We start from the raw sequence: 14,894 nt of genomic DNA, 5'->3' as shown, positions 1-14,894 counted from the left end.
AACATTTACCTTGACAGAGCATATTTTATGACATAAATTAACTCAAAAACTTTTAATATATTGAAATCATAAGAAATATGTTCTTTGGCAACAAAAGCAGTACTTAGCTCTTAATTCCTATATTATTAAGAGAAGAATCTTAAGTTAGGTAACCTACTTTAAGAAACCTAAAAATAGCCTGGCCAGGCAGTGACGCAGTGGGTAGAGCATAGGCGGCCTGGGATGCTGAGGACCAAGGTTTGAAACCCTGAGGTTGCCGGTTTGGTGCTGGCTCATCTGGCTTCAGCACATGCTCACCAGCTTGAGTGGAGGGTCACCAACTTGAGCATGGGATCATAGACATGACCCCCTGGTTGCTGGCTCGAGCCTAGAGGTCACTGGCTTGAAGTCCAAGGTCGCTGGCTTGGTTGGAGACCCCCCCCCCATCAAGGCACATATGAGAAAGCAATCAATGAACAACTAAGGTACCACAAGGAAGAATTGATTCTTTTTATCTCTTTCCCTTCCTGTCTGTCTGTCTCTCTCGCTCACTCACTCGCTTAAACAAACAAAAACAAACCTGAAAATAAAGAGTAAAATAAAGTGAAAGCAAGTAGAAGTCAGGGAATAATAAAGACAAGGGTGGAAATCAATGGAATATTAAACAGACTATAGAGAAAAATCAATGAAATCTAAAGGTGATTCTTTGAGAAGATCAATAAATTGATAATTCTCTAACCAGACCTTTTAAGATATAAAAGAGAAACGATCTATACATTACCAATATCAGGAATGACAGAAGTAACATCACTACAGATTCCATGGCCGTTAAAAAGATAATAAAGGAATACTTTTTTTTTTTTCTGAAGCGAGAAGCAGGGAGGCAGAGAGACAGACTCCCGCATGCGCCTAACCAGGATCCACCCAACATGCCCACCAACCAGAGCCACTCTAGCGCCTGAGGCGGAGGCCATGAGGCCGTCCTCAATGCTTGAGCCAACTTTGCTCCAGTGGAGCCTTGGCTGCAGGAGGGGAAGAGAGAGATAGAGAGGAAGGTGAGGGGGAAGGGTGGAGAAGCAGATGGGCGCTTCTCCTGTGTGCCCTGGCCGGGAATCAAACCTAGAATTCCCACACGCCTGGCCAACGCTCTAACACTGACAGAACCCGCCAGGGACAAATGATAATAAAGGAATACTATTAAACAACTGTATGAACTTCTGTATCTGGTGCTTAATGAAGGGTAGGAGGATATCATCTCAGACACGATACAGCCCATAAAGGGTGATCAAAGCCTCCCTAATAATGGCACTGTAAAGATTCTCAAAGCACCATCATAAGATCGCTTAACTTCCCAAGATCTGAATATATGCAGATCTTTCATCTGGAGCCCCTAAAATATCCCCCTTCCTCATACTATTCATTCAGTGGTTGTTTATTTTGTTTTGAGTGTCTACTACACAAAGTGTGTACCTTTACCTCTCAGGAAATGCCCCGCCCTAAGCCTAATACTGACTTTGGAACTTGTTTTCAGACACACAGCCACCTTTCTCAGCTTTCTTATAGAACCCTAGCACTTCACAACTTAAAATCTCACCTCAGGCCCTGGCCGGTTGGCTCAGCGGTAGAGCGTCGGCCTGGCGTGCAGAAGTCCCGGGTTCGATTCCCAGCCAGGGCACACAGGAGAAGCGCCCATTTGCTTCTCCTCCCCTCCCCCTCTCCTTCCTCTCTGTCTCTCTCTTCCCCTCCCGCAGCCGAGGCTCCATTGGAGCAAAGATGGCCCGGGCGCTGGGGATGGCTCCTTGGCCTCTGCCCCAGGCGCTAGAGTGGCTCTGGTCGCAACAAAGCGACGCCCCGGAGGGGCAGAGCATCGCCCCCTGGTGGGCAGAGCGTCGCCCCTGGTGGGCGTGCCGGGTGGATCCCGGTCGGGCGCATGCGGGAGTCTGTCTGACTGTCTCTTCTTGTTTCCAGCTTCAGAAAAATAAAAAATCTCACCTCATAATGTTGCATTTCTGTATCAGGCTCCTCGAAAAGGTCATCTGCTGATAGCTACCTACAGAACAAAGCCTTTCTTTCGTCACCTCTGGCGCCTTCTCGGTCTCTAGGGGGCGCTGGTCTGTTGCGTAGTCCTCTGATACCGAGGCGGAAGAGTCAGACTCCGCAGCCATCCATCTCCGTGGTTGGCGGTCTGCGGACGCCCACATGGGGTTATCGGCGTCCAAGGCTGCCCTCAGGGCGACCACGGATGAGCTCATGGAACCAGAGCCAAAACACCTAGCTGGTGAGTAGGAGGAGGTCTGGAGCAAGTGGCTCACAGGCCTAGTGTACTCTAGGTGCCTCTAATGGCAGCACCCTACTCGCCTTCCCCAACCTTCCTCTCTCTGCTCATGGCTGCTGTAGGACCTGAGAGATTGGATCCTCACTTCTAGTTATCTTTGATTGAACTTGGAGGAGACTTACTAGACTTTTTAGCTCCAAATTGTTATTTAAATAACTTAGGACCCAAAAGGTGTTAGAATTACAACCCAGGCTTCTGAGAATGATCTCAAGTACAAAGCCAACCTAAGCCCCTTATAAAGCATGATATTCGGTGAATCTTCTGAAATAAAGGAAGGAAAAAAGTTAAAGTCTATTAAACAAATTTTCCCATCGGTATTTTTTTTTCCCTGAAGTTGGAAGCGGGGAAGCAGAGAGACAGACTCCTGCATGCGCAACCGAGATCCACCCGGCAAGCCCACCAGGGGGCGATGCTCTGCCCATCCGGGGCATTGCTCCGTTGCCGCCAGAGCCATTATAGCGCCTGAGGCGCAGGCCATGGAGCCGTCCTCAGCATCCTCAGCATCAGGGCCGGCTTTGCTCTAATGGAGCCTTGGCCGTGGGAGAGGAAGAGAGAGAGAGAGAGAGAAAGAGAGAGAGAAAGGAGAGGGGGAAGGGTGGAGAAGCAGAGGGGCACTTCTCCCGTGTGCCCTGGCCGGGAATGGAACCGCAGACATCCACACGCCGGGCAGGCGCTCTACCACTGAGTCAACCCGCGAGGGCCCCCATCGGTATTCTTTTTTTTTTTTTTTTGTATTTTTCTGAAGCTGGAAACGGGGAGAGACAGTCAGACAGACTCCTGCATGCGCCCAACCAGGATCCACCCGACACGCCCACCAGGGGGCATGCTCTGCCCATCCGGGGCGTCGCTCTGTTGCGACCAGAGCCACTCTAGCGCCTGGGGCAGAGGCCAAGGAGCCATCCCCAGCGCCCAGGCCATCTTTGCTCCAATGGAGCCTCACTGCGGGAGGGGAAGAGAGAGACAGAGAGGAAGGAGAGGGGGAGGGGTGGAGAAGCAGATGGGCGCTTCTCCTGTGTGCCCTGGCCGGGATTCGAACCCGGGACTTCTGCACACCAGGCCAACGCTCTACCACTGAGCCAACCAGCCAGGGCCTCCATTGGTATTCTTAACCTCAGGTCCATGAATAGGCTTTTTTTTTTTTTTCATTTTTTCTGAAGCTGGAAACGGGGAGAGACAGTCAGACAGACTCCCGCATGCGCCCGACTGGGATCCACCCGGCACGCCCACCAGGGGCGATGCTCTGCCCACCAGGGGGCGATGCTCTGCCCATTCTGGGCGTCACCATGTTGCGACCAGAGCCACTCTAGCACCTGAGGCAGAAGCCACAGAGCCATCCCCAGCGCCCGGGCCATCTTTGCTCCAATGGAGCCTTGGCTGTGGGAGAGGAAGAGAGAGACAGAGAGGAAAGCGCGGGGAGGGGTGGAGAAGCAAATGGGCGCTTCTCCTGTGTGCCCTGGCCGGAAATCGAACCCGGGTCCTCCGCACACTAGGCCGACGCTCTACCGCTGAGCCAACCGGCCAGGGCCATGAATACGCTTTATAGTGTCCATGGCAACATTTTTTTGTGTTCCTGTGTATGTTTTCAGGGGAAAAAGTTTTGATTCTTAAAGTTAGCTTTTGCTCAAAGACAGAATAGACTCTCAAGATCTCCTACTCCCTATTGTTTGAGTTTATTGTGAGCAGGGTCTTTATAAATAAAATGTCCTATTGACAAGATGCGTATAGATCCTACTGCTGTTGAAACATTCATAGCCTACTCATTTTTCTGATCACCTCTTATTTTGGTATTCTGCTTTAAAACTCCACGGACATAGCCCTGGCCGGTTGGCTCAGTGGTAGAGTGTCGGCCTGGCATGCAGGAGTCCCGGGTTCGATTCCCGGCCAAGGCACACAGGAGAAGTGCCCATCTGCTTCTCCACCCCTCCCCCTCTCCTTCCTCTCTGTCTCTCTCTTCCCTTCCCACAACCAAGGCTTCATTGCAGCAAAGTTGGCCCGGGCGCTGAGGATGGCTCTTTGGCCTCTGCCTCAGGCACTAGAATGGCTCTAGCTGCAACAGAGCAAAGCCCAGATGGGCAGAGCATCGCCCCCTGGTGGGCATGCCGGGGACAGAGCAATCCCCCAGATGGGCAGAGCATCGCCCCCTGGTGGGCATGCCGGGTGGATCCTGGTCGGGCACATGCGGGAGTCTGTCTGACTGCTTCCCTGTTTCCAGCTTCAGAAAAATAAAAAAATAAAAATAAAACTCCATGGACATTATGTATTTGCCTTTTTAAATTTTATCTTCTAATCATCGTGACAGTAATGCATGTATTAGAGCAACTAACAGTTCACTAAGTTAAGCAACTTAATTTCATACATATAGTTTGCTGAATGTTATTCTGGGCAGGCTCCATGCTAGATTCTGGCACAATATACATTATCTAGCCCTGGATGGTGTAATGTCATATGTGCCAGAATTGGTTTTTCAAGACCTAAAGGAGGAACAATAGTCATCTATGTCAGTGTTTTTCAAACACGGGTCCATGGACCAGTGCCAGTTGGCCAGAAATTGTCTGCCTGTCTGCAAAAGATGTTGTATAAAAATTATAGAATCTATAATTATTGGGTTTATAATGATTGTTCTGTAGTCTTCATAAACATCAGGGTGGTTAACTCTTTCACTGACCAGCACAAAATTTCTTGCAGACCAGTCCAGGGACTAGTGGCTCAAAAACACTGATCTATGTGAAAGATGCATGCAACCAAAGGGGGACTATTGAGTCAGCACCATGATTTTCTGTTTTCTTTAAACACTTGTTGAATAAATGAATCTGGGTATGCAGTTAGGCTCAGCCTATTGCTCCGATCCACTGGCATATTTGTTAAGCACTGTCCTCAATACCTATCCTAGTGCTATGCATATCAAGATACTGATTAATGAATAAGTTCTAGGGATGAAGTTTTACAATGATAATTTATAGTTTTGAAAGTAAAAAAGATTTTGAACTGATAAACCTCATGGAATTGCTGCATATTCTTGAATGGCAAATGAAACAATGAAAGGTAGATTTTGAGGAGCTGTATGAAATAAATGATGATTATAATCCTGAGGCAGGGAATTGGAAAGCTTTTGCAATAAACCAAATACAAATCTATGGGGAAGTGGACTCAAGAAAAAAATAGTAAGGGGTTAAAGAATGCAAACTAAATGGTCAGATACAGAGTGATACTACAAAGAAAACTCCTGACTGAACTTTAATGGGATAACATTTTCTTGAGAGAGGCAGCATGACATAATGATTAATATCTTGGTGTCCAGGGTCAAACAAATCTGATTTCAAATACAAGCCCTGCCACTTAACTGTATGCCCTTGGGTATGTTAATTGCCTTCTTGAATCCTATTCACTTAACCAGTATTTACTATAATTTGTTAGGTACCAACTACTGTGTTGAGTCTTGAGGAGACAATAGTGACCAAAATGGACACAGTCCTTATCCTCATCAAGTATACAGAACAATAGGGTAGAGAAACATTAAATATCATGTAGCATATGTTATTACAAATTGTAATACTTGTAATGAAGAAAATGTTTTGTATTATTCCTGTTGTCATTTATCTGAGATTTGATTGCATCTGTATTTAAATTAAAGTTACCAGTTTTGGTTTTGAAAATTATTTTTCAATCTGCATTTTAATGTTTGTCACTATTTCTAATTTAGATCTAATACATTACATAAATGAAACAAATATGAGTGTTAAACATCTGGCTGACATTCTTTCTAAGAAAACTGGGAGCAACAGCTGGGTGGTGGTGTTCAAAGCCCTGGTCACTGTGCATCACCTTATGGTGCATGGAAATGAGGTGAGCATGGTATATATAAATATGGTAGTCATTTCCAACTGCAAGATCTTCTTGATTTAGCAAAGGCTTACCACCTTTTACCTTCAATTGTAACAAGTAAGGGAAGTGAATAGCAGTGAGTATTAAAAAACTGATTTTTTTCATTTTTGCATAGGAATATATCTTTGTAATCAGTATTTGAGGTATATCAGTGGTCCCCAACCCCCGGACCATGGACCGGTACTGGTCCGTGAGCCATTTGGTACTGGTCCGCAGAGAAAGAATAAATAACTACATTATTTCCGTTTTATTTATATTTAAGTCTGAATGATGTTTTATTTTTTAAAAAATGACCAGATTCTCTCTGTTACATCCATCTAAGACTCACTCTTGACGCTTGTCTCGGTCACGTGATACATTTATCCGTCCCACCCTAAAGACCGATCCGTGAAAATATTTTCTGACATTAAACCGGTCCGTGGCCCAAAAAAGGTTGGGGACCACTGAGGTATACCATTTTAGCCACTGGATACTAAAGTGGACAATAGTTTGGCTGTTTTTCTCAATTCTTTAGCTGATTTAGACCAAAAAGAGAAAGCCCTTAAAAATTTATTGCTACATTACTGCTTTACTTTACCAAGAGAAACTGGATACCTGAATGCATTACATCATCACTTGTCCACCTCACCTCACACTCTGTATTTTATAAAACAACTGAAATGTTCTATAACATTAAATTACACTGGTACTTTGAGACACAAACAGACCAATATATGAATTTTTTAAGATACGAGCTGCAACTCGGTCCCTATTTTTGTTCGAGATCTGAGCAAAATTCTGAGATAGGAGTCGTGATTCGGGAAGCTGCTGCTTGTTGGTGCTTTGGCGCACGGGTCCAGTATCGGCAGTTTGATATACGAGTTGACTGACTTACGAGCTCAGTTACAGAATGAATTAAATTCATATCTCAAGGTACCACTGTACTTATTATTTTCTACTTCAAATTGACATTTTATCTCAGTAAGCCTTGCATTTAAAAAATTAGGATTTTGTAGATGATTATAAAACAACAGTAATTACATGGTATCATATTAGTAAAAATAGAGCATTTATATAAATGGAACACAGTGGAGAACTCAGAAGTAAAATTATACTTATATGGGAACTTTGTGGCACAAAAAACATTGGAGAAAGTATGGAATTTAAAATAAAGCCTTTTGGTACAAGCAACATCCCTATGGAAAAAATAAGGGGTATCTTGGGGGGTGAATACACAATATGGAGTACAGAGATGTATTGTAGAATTGGGCACCTGAAACTTGTATAATTATGTTAACTAGTGTCACCTTAATAATATCAATTAAGAAAACAGAATGAGATCTTTATCTTACCCTATATAAAAAATAAATTCCACATGATTGAAATATCGGTAAATGCAAAAACCTAAATTTTAAAATTGAAGAAAATGTAGGCAAATATGCTTATGACATTTTAGTAGGGAAGATATCATAAAGTTGGAATAAGAGTTTGCATATTACAAATAATCATATTCAGAATACATTATCAATAAGAAAAGGACAGTACAATGGAATAATAAACAAAAGAAATGAACAGAGAATTTATAGAAAAGAAAACCAGAATAGCTGAGAACATGCACAGATAAGAAAAAATTTAAATGTACAGCAATATCAAGAGTAGTGAAGACCTTGAGGAAGTGGTAATTGACATATCGTTGGATGACATGCAATTATTAGTTGCTGCAGGTTATTGCTGTCAAAGGAGAGCATTGAAACATGTTTAGTAAAACTGAAAATGCCCTGTCCAGTGACCCAAAAAATCCACTATTCATAGCATATTTATATATTTAGAAAGTAGAAATCACCTAAATTTCCATCAGTAGGGAACAGATAACTGAAATGAGATGTGTTTATACAATGAAATACTACATTGTATTAAATGGGATGTATACCAACAAGGTAGATCTCAGAAAACCATGCTAATTAGAGGAAGCAAATTGTAAAATGATAAGAGTAAAATATCATTTATATAAATTTTTTAAATACACTTAATATTTTTCCATGGAACAAATATATATGAAGCCATAAAGAAAATAGACTAAAAATAGCACATTAAAATTATGAAACAGGTACCTTCCAGGTAGGAGAATAAACTAAAAGTTAGGGGTGGGGCTAAGAGCATTTTTAACTTTATCTGTAATACTTTAATCCTATTTTTTTTTTTTTGTATTTTTCTGAAGCTGGAAACGGGGAGAGACAGTCAGACAGACTCCCGCATGCGCCCGACCGGGATCCACCCAGCACACCCACCAGGGGCAACACTCTGCCCACCAGGGGGCAATGCTCTGCCCCTCCGGGGCGTCGCTCTGCCGCGACCAGAGCCACTCTAGCACCTGGGGCAGAGGCCAAGGAGCCATCCCCAGCGCCCGGGCCATCTTTGCTCCAATGGAGCCTTGGCTGCGGGAGGGGAAGAGAGAGACAGAGAGGAAGGAGGGGGTGGGGGTGGAGAAGCAAATGGGCCCTTCTCCTATGTGCCCTGGCCGGGAATCGAACCTGGGTCCCCCGCACTCCAGGCCGACGCTCTACCGCTGAGCCAACCGGCCAGGGCCCTCCTATTTTTTTTTTAAGAAAAAGAATTGACCTAAAGCAGATATATCAAAAAGTTAGATGTCATTTCTTGGTAGTGAGGTGGGGTACACAGATGTATAAAACTTTATTTTTCTGTAAATTAAATTATTAAATAATTTACTATTAATTTAAATAATTCTGTAATTAATTAAATGTTATAAAAATAAAAAAGGGAATGACTAGATAGAAAACCTTGGGGGGAAAGAATATGTACAAACATGAGTTTTAATGTTTAACCCTGTTTTAATTTGGGAAGTGTATAAACACAGGACAACACTGCAGGTCCTCATGTTGTGTAGCCCAAGATACAGTGGTGCTCATCTTAATCAATGCTTGTGAAGTATACAGAAGTTGTAAGATAGAATTATGTTAGGCCTGACCAGGCAGTGGTGCAGTGGATAGAGCATCGGATTGGGATGTGGAGGACCCAGGTTCGAGACCCCAAGGTCGCCAGCTTGAGTGCAGGCTCATCTGGTTTGAGCAATAGCTCACCAGCTTGGACCCAAGGTCGCTGGCTTGAGCAAGGGGTTACTCGGTCTGCTGTAGACCCGCGGTCAAGACACATATGAGAGGGCAATCAATGAACAACTAAGGTGTTGCAACGAAAAACTGATGATTGATGCTTCTCATCTTCTCCGTTCCTGTCTGTCTGTTCCTATCTATCCCTCTCTCTGACTCAATCTCTGTCTCTGTAAAAAAAAAAAAAAAAAAAAAAAAAGAATTATGTTAGTAATTCATTGCCTGACCTTTGGTAGCACAGTGGATAAAGCGTAGATCTGGGACACTGAAGTCACTGGTTCGAAACCTTGGTCTTGCCTGGTCAAGGCACATATGGGAGTTGATGCTTCCTGCTCCTCTCTTTTGTCTTTTCTCTCTCTCTCTCTCTCTCTCTCTCTCTCTCTCTCTCTCTCTCCTCTCTAAAATTAATAAATAAAAAAGTATTTATTCACAATGATAAAATCATTAAAGAACTCTATTTGTGAACAGAAACTAATTTTTTGATTTGGCACATTTATTTGACAGCGTTTTATCCGACATCTTGCATCTAGAAGCTCATTATTTACTTTACACAACTTCCTGGACAACAGTGTCAACGAAGGTAAGATGATTTTTGATGGAAATATTTCTATGTGGCAAGTAGCAGAGGCGGATTAAGGTCAGTTGAAGCCATCGGTGCAGAAGAAAATATTGAGCCTCTTAAACTTGGTGTCATTAGAAAAATGTGTAAAGTTGGGGTTTTGCGGGCCCCTTCAGAAGTCAGGGCCCAGAGCATGCATCCGGTGCTCCTGCCGTTAAATCCGCCTCTGGCAAGGAGGGAAAAGTTCTGAAAACTGGGTTTGGTTTTAAAAAAAATGGTTCCAAATTATAAAGAGTGTGATGTGTTGTACATTTTTTGATGGTAGATAATATCTTTTTTAAAAAATTTATTCACTTTTGAGAGAGGAGAGAGAGAGAGAGAGAAAGAAAGAAAGAGAGAGAGAAGGGGGGAGGAGCAGGAAGCATAAACTCTCATAGGTGCTTTGACCAGGCAAGCCCAGGGTTTTGAACTGGCACCCTTGGTGTTTCAGATCAATGCTTTATCCACTGGGCCACCACAGGTCAGGCTGGTAGATAATTTCTAAATTTATTGATAATACATTTGAATGCTTATTAAGGATAATAGAATATGCTATGTGCTAATGATAGAGGAACTTGAACTCTCCAGCTGTTTATTCATTAAGGCCTTCCTTGTTCAGCTTATCAAAAAGCGTGACACGACCTTATGTCCCTTCTCTGCCTGAGTTTTTTTCTTTCCATTTCTCATCGACTAACCATCTCTGTGTTTTTCTTTTCTTTTGCTCATTTATCAGTCCTCCATCGGAATGTAAGGTCCATGAGGGCAGGGATTTTTGTCTGTTTTGTTCACTGCTGAAATTCCAGCATCTTGAACAGTGCCTGGCTCAGTAGGCACTCAACAATTGTTGAATGAATAAATTAAATAAGTGAATCAAGGTATGTTCGGAAATTGAGTAGTGAGGAGTTTAGTTTCCATTATGGCCTTTTTTTCCTCCATTTTGTCTAGGGAGCAAGGTCATTTGCTGCATGGACAGAGGGTGGAAGAAGAATACAATGAGACAGGAAGTTTTAGGAAAATGTTATGAATTTATAATTTTTTTGTGGAAATGTGAAAGAAATTGATAAAGTTTAATTATATCCTCTGTTCAGGAATGTCACCATCAAAACCACATCATCAGGTGATATCAAGGCTTTGAAGAAGTAAAAAATAATCTTTAACAGAAAGTTTGAGGAATGTTGGGCTAGATCAGGGGTCGGGAACCTATGGCTCATGAGCCAGACATTGCTCTTTTGATGGCTGCATCTGGCTCACAGACAAATCTTTAATAAAAAAAATAATAACGTTAAAAATGTAAAACATTCTCATGTATTACAATCCATTCATTTCCTACCGCTCATGTTCATGGTTGCGGGTGGCTGGAGCCAATCACAGCTGTCCTCCGGGACAACACCAAATTTTTATTGCATAATGCGTAATGTACACGGGTCGCTGTATGGCTCTCACAGAATTACATTTTAAAATACGTGGCGTTCTTGGCTCTCTCAGCCAAAAAGTTTCCCGACCCCTGGGTTAGATGATTAATAAAAGGCCATTCTAGTTTTGGCTTTCAAAAATATGGATGAATTTGGAATGATAAGTCTTTGCACTTACTGAAATGTATTACAAATGGTAAATATTGGTTATATTAGAAATAATTAAAATATTTCATTTTTAGGCTGTACTATGTCAATCTTCATCAGACGATATAGCAAGTACTTGAATGAAAAGTCACTCGCATATAGATACATTGCATCTGACATCACCAAAGCCAAGAGAGGGTCAGTAACATTAGTTTGTAAATAAGAAATACTGAAATATATATGTGCTGTGATATATAGTTTATCAAAACACAGTTGTATGAGGATGCTGATGTCATAATGCTTCTCAAAGTCTTAATTTTTTATGGTAATGAATTTCTCTGATCTTTTATAGGATACGTGGTGTGATGAGAACTATGAATACTAGAGAGCTGCTAGATACACTTCTAGTTATTCAAACTCAGTTTGATGCTCTTCTTAATTTTAATGTAAGAGCTTTATAGAACCTTTTTTTAAAATATTGGTAAATGGCATTGTTTAACTATAGGTGGGGGAAGAAATTTTTTTGAACTCTTGGTTATTGATTACTCTTTTACTTAATTTCCAGGCAAATCCTGGCGAACTGACCAATGGTATAATACATGCTGCTTTCATGCTGCTTTTTAAGGATTCACTTCACCTCTTTGCAGCCTATAATGAGGGAATGCTTAATCTGCTAAGTAAGCTAAAGTATAAACATTGCATTCTAAAAAACTAGTAAAAATAATTTATTTGTAAAAATCTTTTATGTCTATATTTAGACTCATTTTTGTTTTAGATTCAAAGTAGAAGATACTTGCAGTTAAATAATGAGACATTATATTGCTTTTTTGGTTAAAAATTTGCTTAATTAGCCACAGAAATTTTCAGTTTTTATATAAATGCTAACTGATATTTTTGGGAAATTTATCAGGGAATCACCATGGGTTACCATACTTTATCATTGCTCATTAAGGCACACTCCACCAAGATAAAAAAATACAATTATGTCTTTACTAAGAAAATATAAACTATAACATAAGTAATTGTTATTGATTTTCTTTTTTTTTTTTTTTTTTTTTTTTCATTTTTCTGAAGCTGGAAACAGGGAGAGACAGTCAGACAGACTCCCGCATGCGCCCGACCGGGATCCACCCGGCACGCCCACCAGGGGCGGTGCTCTGCCCCCCAGGGGGCGATGCTCTGCCCATCCTGGGCGTCGCCATATTGCGACCAGAGCCACTCTAGCGCCTGAGGCAGAGGCCACAGAGCCATGCCCAGCGCCCGGGCCATCTCTGCTCCAATGGAGCCTTGGCTGCGGGAGGGGAAGAGAGAGACAGAGAGGAAAGCGCGGCGGAGGGGTGGAGAAGCAAATGGGCGCTTCTCCTGTGTGCCCTGGCCGGGAATCGAACCCGGGTCCTCCGCACGCTAGGCCGACGCTCTACCGCTGAGCCAACCGGCCAGGGCCTGTTATTGATTTTCTATAAGCATATATTTCTTAAGCTTTTTAGAAATTGTCTGTCATTGTTTTGACCTAGAGAATGATTCATTTCATAAGAATGGTTCTCCAGACTTCATTGATGAGAATTTGATATTTTTCTTATACTGAAAAAGTACCTAGTACATTTGTAGAGTTATAAAAGAGTAGGAAATCAGCTCCTTACCTCAGAGAGCTTCCGAATTTTCAAAAAGATTACAGACTACAAGTTGTAGAAATTGAAACTAAACTATGCAAACAATCTCTGTATGCTATTAAATTCTAGGTATATTTCCAGCACCAGTGTTTGATGTACAGTACTTACCCATAAAAATCTATGAAATATATAAATTGAGCAGTGTTGTTGCTTTTCATTTTTTATTTTTTGTTGTTGTTGCTTTTTAAAACAGAAAATAACTATTAAAACTATAATTATTTTAAATACATTAAATTCATTTCCAGAATTAACTTAAAATAGAATAATCAGAATGGAATGAAACTTGAAAATTGCTGTTATTGGCTCCTTCATGGTTATTTTTGTTGTTGTTGTTTTTAGACAGGTTTTTTGATATGAGGAAGAACCAGTGCAAGGAAATTTTGGATATTTACATCGAGTTTCTTGGAAGAACAAAAAAACTGGCACAGTTCCTAAAAGTTGCAGAGGTATACAACTCCAAGACTTTTATGTTTTCTGTATTTGTTTAGTATCCAGTATAACTATCCCCCCACCACTACCACCACTAAAAAGACACACGAAATTGGTAGTAGTTTTAACTATTTTGTAAATAGTAAAACTAAAATTAAGTACCTCAATTGTACTATTCAATGCACTTGTACACAAAAGCAGTCTTACAAGTATCTCTGCAGCCATGAGAATAACTGATCACAAGCTTACTCCTCTCAGCAGAAACAACTCCAACACTGGGCCAGAATATAGATGATGTAAATCTTTTCAGGAAGAACAGGGTGATAAATGAGAAAAGGAAACCCATGAAGTGAGTCCCACATCTGCCCTGATACTCATAGGAACCCAAGACAAATACAAAGAGAAGCCCACCTGGGCAAGCAATAGTAGAATCTCTGAAAACCAAAAAGAAAAAAAAAGACATTTTACCCATAGGAGAACAATATGAATAATACTGACTCTGACTACTTGAAAAATTAGAACACATTTGTATGACATCCAGACAGCAAAGACTTAATAGCTTACAATTTTATCCTTGGGACAAGTATAAGTTTGTGCTTAAGTGTACAAGGCATACTTTAGTCTGCTGTTTTTCTTGATCTAGATAAATACCAGCCTAGCAAGGCATTTATGCTCTTTGGATATTCTCGCTTTTGTGGCTACATTAGTCTCACAGTTACTTTTCTTTGTTGTCATGCTCTGCTCTAATGTGTACTCCCCACCACCTTTATGTGAATTCAGAAAATTGGAATTGACCAGAACAGCATTCCATATGTTACTCAGGTCAGTGTATTTCTCCTATGTATTTAAATGATTTTTCTATCTTTATGTTTGTGTGATTATTTTATTAATTGTAATCTGAGACCTCATGCTTTGCCATATACCTATATGTATATTTTCATTTCTCCATGAAGTAACATATACATACATACCATACATACCAGTGATTTTCAACATTTTTCATCTCATGTAACACATAAACTAATTACTATAATTTGCAACACACCAAAAATATATTTTTTGCCACTCTGGTATAATTTTGGTTTATTCACACCAGAAGCTATTGTGTTGGCTGTTGTATTTTTTTTTCATTTGACAATCTAAGGAAAAAGAGGTCAGTGCCTTTGATTAAATAGTATTACATGTTTTAAAAATTCTTGTAGCACACCAGTTGAAAATCACTGGTATATACACATAATCTTATGTCTTCTCAAAAGGTGTGTGAGCTGACTGTTGGTCTTAGAAAGAGGCTGTTCCCAGCTGAGTGCTAAATGGTGACTCATAATATAACAATTAGAC

General features: G+C 41.3%; 1 protein-coding gene across 1 annotated transcript in view; it reads left to right on the top strand.

The window, feature by feature from the left end:
* The first annotated feature begins 2,178 nt into the window (after window positions 1–2,178).
* Window positions 2,179–14,894, top strand: part of LOC136317769 (phosphatidylinositol-binding clathrin assembly protein-like) — a 38,706-nt gene continuing 25,990 nt past the window's right edge. Inside the window, exons 1-8 of the mRNA XM_066250510.1 lie at window positions 2,179–2,257; window positions 6,015–6,157; window positions 9,805–9,880; window positions 11,553–11,655; window positions 11,810–11,903; window positions 12,023–12,134; window positions 13,467–13,573; window positions 14,337–14,378. Coding sequence (XP_066106607.1) covers window positions 2,179–2,257; window positions 6,015–6,157; window positions 9,805–9,880; window positions 11,553–11,655; window positions 11,810–11,903; window positions 12,023–12,134; window positions 13,467–13,573; window positions 14,337–14,378 — 756 coding nt within the window. The remainder of the gene's footprint in view (window positions 2,258–6,014; window positions 6,158–9,804; window positions 9,881–11,552; window positions 11,656–11,809; window positions 11,904–12,022; window positions 12,135–13,466; window positions 13,574–14,336; window positions 14,379–14,894) is intronic.

The sequence above is a fragment of the Saccopteryx bilineata genome, chromosome X, assembly GCF_036850765.1.
Source record: "Saccopteryx bilineata isolate mSacBil1 chromosome X, mSacBil1_pri_phased_curated, whole genome shotgun sequence".
NCBI lineage: Eukaryota > Metazoa > Chordata > Mammalia > Chiroptera > Emballonuridae > Saccopteryx > Saccopteryx bilineata.
This window is presented reverse-complemented; position numbering and strand designations above follow the sequence as displayed.